The following is a 2,187-nucleotide window of genomic DNA, read 5'->3' as shown; positions in this document are numbered from 1 at the left end:
TCAAAGTGGATAAAACAATCATGACCTTGTTTTATAAATCCCTCATTCAAAGTGTTTTGATGTATAACATAATTTGTTACTTTGCCAATGGTACAAGAATCGATGTGAAGATGCTTGAGCAATCTAGGAAAGTTGCTCAGCGGGTTAATTGGTGTTCACTGATAACTTCGTTAGAGTGCTTGTATCATGAGAGGGTCTGCAATAAATTGACACAAATCATGCAAGACCCAACACACCCTTTCTTTGAGCACTACATTTACAACTGCTCTGGACTGCGTTTATGCCCGCCACGTACACTTAGGGCCCGCTACAGATACTCATATGTGCCTTATTCTATCCATATATTTAATTCACAAGTGAGAAGATAAGTTTCTTATTTAGGACTTGCTGTATATATGTTTTTATTACTGTATGTGTATCGCAGTCTATTGATACTTATACTATTGCTTTTTTCTTTTCTTTTACGACCTGTGTAAGCCGAATTTCCTATTCTGGAAAATAAATTCAATTCAATAATGCTGCGAACGAAATGGCCAGCGAGACAGCTCCAATTAGAGAGCTCTGTCACAAAACGTTCTCCAATGAAATTAACGATGTGATCACCGTATCGCTTTATAATTGGTTCTCTAATATTTATGCATATTAATTTTTCATCCAGTGCTCTTGATTGGTGCCCATATTTGCAAGGTTAAGTTCCATGTGCTCTATTTAAGATATCGCAACATCCAATAAGTTACAGATTACAGCTCAACGCCAAACATCAGTGACACGTAGAACAAGCGAAACATAAGAAAAATGAAGAGAAAGATGTTGTTTCAACTTTTCTTTTTGGAAGTGATCATCATCGGTATGGTGGAAGCCGGAAGTAAGTATTTCTCTTTCATAATAACCAAAAATAATCCAGTTCCACAAAAACGGAGTAGAGTACGTTATGATTTTTGTTTCTATTTTAAATACTGTATCTGTCTTATTGAATTTAAGAAAAAAAACTACAGATTAATCCCTTTTGTAACCTTCTATTTGCATCGCTGTATGGAAATTAAATTTTCTTTGGCAGCCTTCTTGCAGCTAACAAGATCATTTATATATCTCTATTTAGTTCCTTGCATACCCCTCTACACCCAGTTATGTTTCTATGCTATATCGGGATGAAATCATAACATGATTCTGTCAGTGAGCCTATCTGCATTTACACACTTTTTCACTACTTCCTCAAATGGTTACAATAGATAGGCCTATATAGTAACATTATATGGAATAGTATTTCATATTATTGGCAGTTAAGGTTCAAAGAAAATCTGTACTCGGATGGAACTTTACTTAAGGAAAGGCTGCATGGTATAATAGTGTATACTATGCTAAGTATATAGGCTTCGAACATGGTATTAAGAGAACACTAACAACCTAATGTTTAATCTAGATCATAATAAAGAAATATAATCAAATGGTGGTTGAGTTTAAATTATAACAATTGTACACCAAAATATTTCTTTCATCGTCATCATCCCTTTTAACAACAGTGTGGATGATCTAAATAACGGCTTCTTACTGAGAAGGTATTCCACGTTTGCTTATACAGTTATTCGAGCAAACCAGTCGGAGCAAAACAGTCCGCGAATTCTGGACAGAGAGCGATAATGCATTTTTCAATACTTCCCTCAATAGGCTTCGATGCATGTACCCTATATTTTGTTTATACTTATTTAAGTTCCTAAAATATGTCATTTCTATGCTATCTGAAGTTCAATTTCTTAATCAAAATTCCGCATATGTGTTCGATTCCAAGATATATACATTTGACGCTTTGATAAATCTGAGAAACTCATTAAATATATGCAAACTATGACATGGTGTGCTACGCTCATGAATATTTCTTATTGAAGTCTTAATAAGTTATCCACCTAATTACAAGCCCACATATATCATTTGAATAATGAGACGTTTGAGTAATGTGACGAATAATGTGACTTTTCAAAGAAGACAATAAAATATTTCAAAAAATGGCATGTATTCAGTGGCCTTAAAAAGAAGGTTTTGATAACAAAGGGAAAACATAACAGAAACTTAGGCAGTCACTCCGTTTACATCATCAATGTACATAATGTTTATTCATAAATAAAACTAGAATTAAGAAAAGATTTGTAAATTGGTCAACCTTTGATGGATTTTGATGGGAATTGCAGCTAT

The 2,187-nt window shown here is 33.8% G+C and overlaps 1 protein-coding gene across 1 annotated transcript in view; it reads left to right on the top strand.

The window, feature by feature from the left end:
* Positions 1-707: 707 nt before the first annotated feature.
* LOC139974085 (techylectin-5A-like) overlaps positions 708-2,187 on the top strand; it is a 6,194-nt gene continuing 4,714 nt past the window's right edge. Inside the window, exon 1 of the mRNA XM_071981006.1 lies at positions 708-865. Coding sequence (XP_071837107.1) covers positions 796-865 — 70 coding nt within the window. The 5' untranslated portion in view covers positions 708-795. The remainder of the gene's footprint in view (positions 866-2,187) is intronic.

The sequence above is a fragment of the Apostichopus japonicus genome, chromosome 9, assembly GCF_037975245.1.
Source record: "Apostichopus japonicus isolate 1M-3 chromosome 9, ASM3797524v1, whole genome shotgun sequence".
NCBI lineage: Eukaryota > Metazoa > Echinodermata > Holothuroidea > Aspidochirotida > Stichopodidae > Apostichopus > Apostichopus japonicus.
This window is presented reverse-complemented; position numbering and strand designations above follow the sequence as displayed.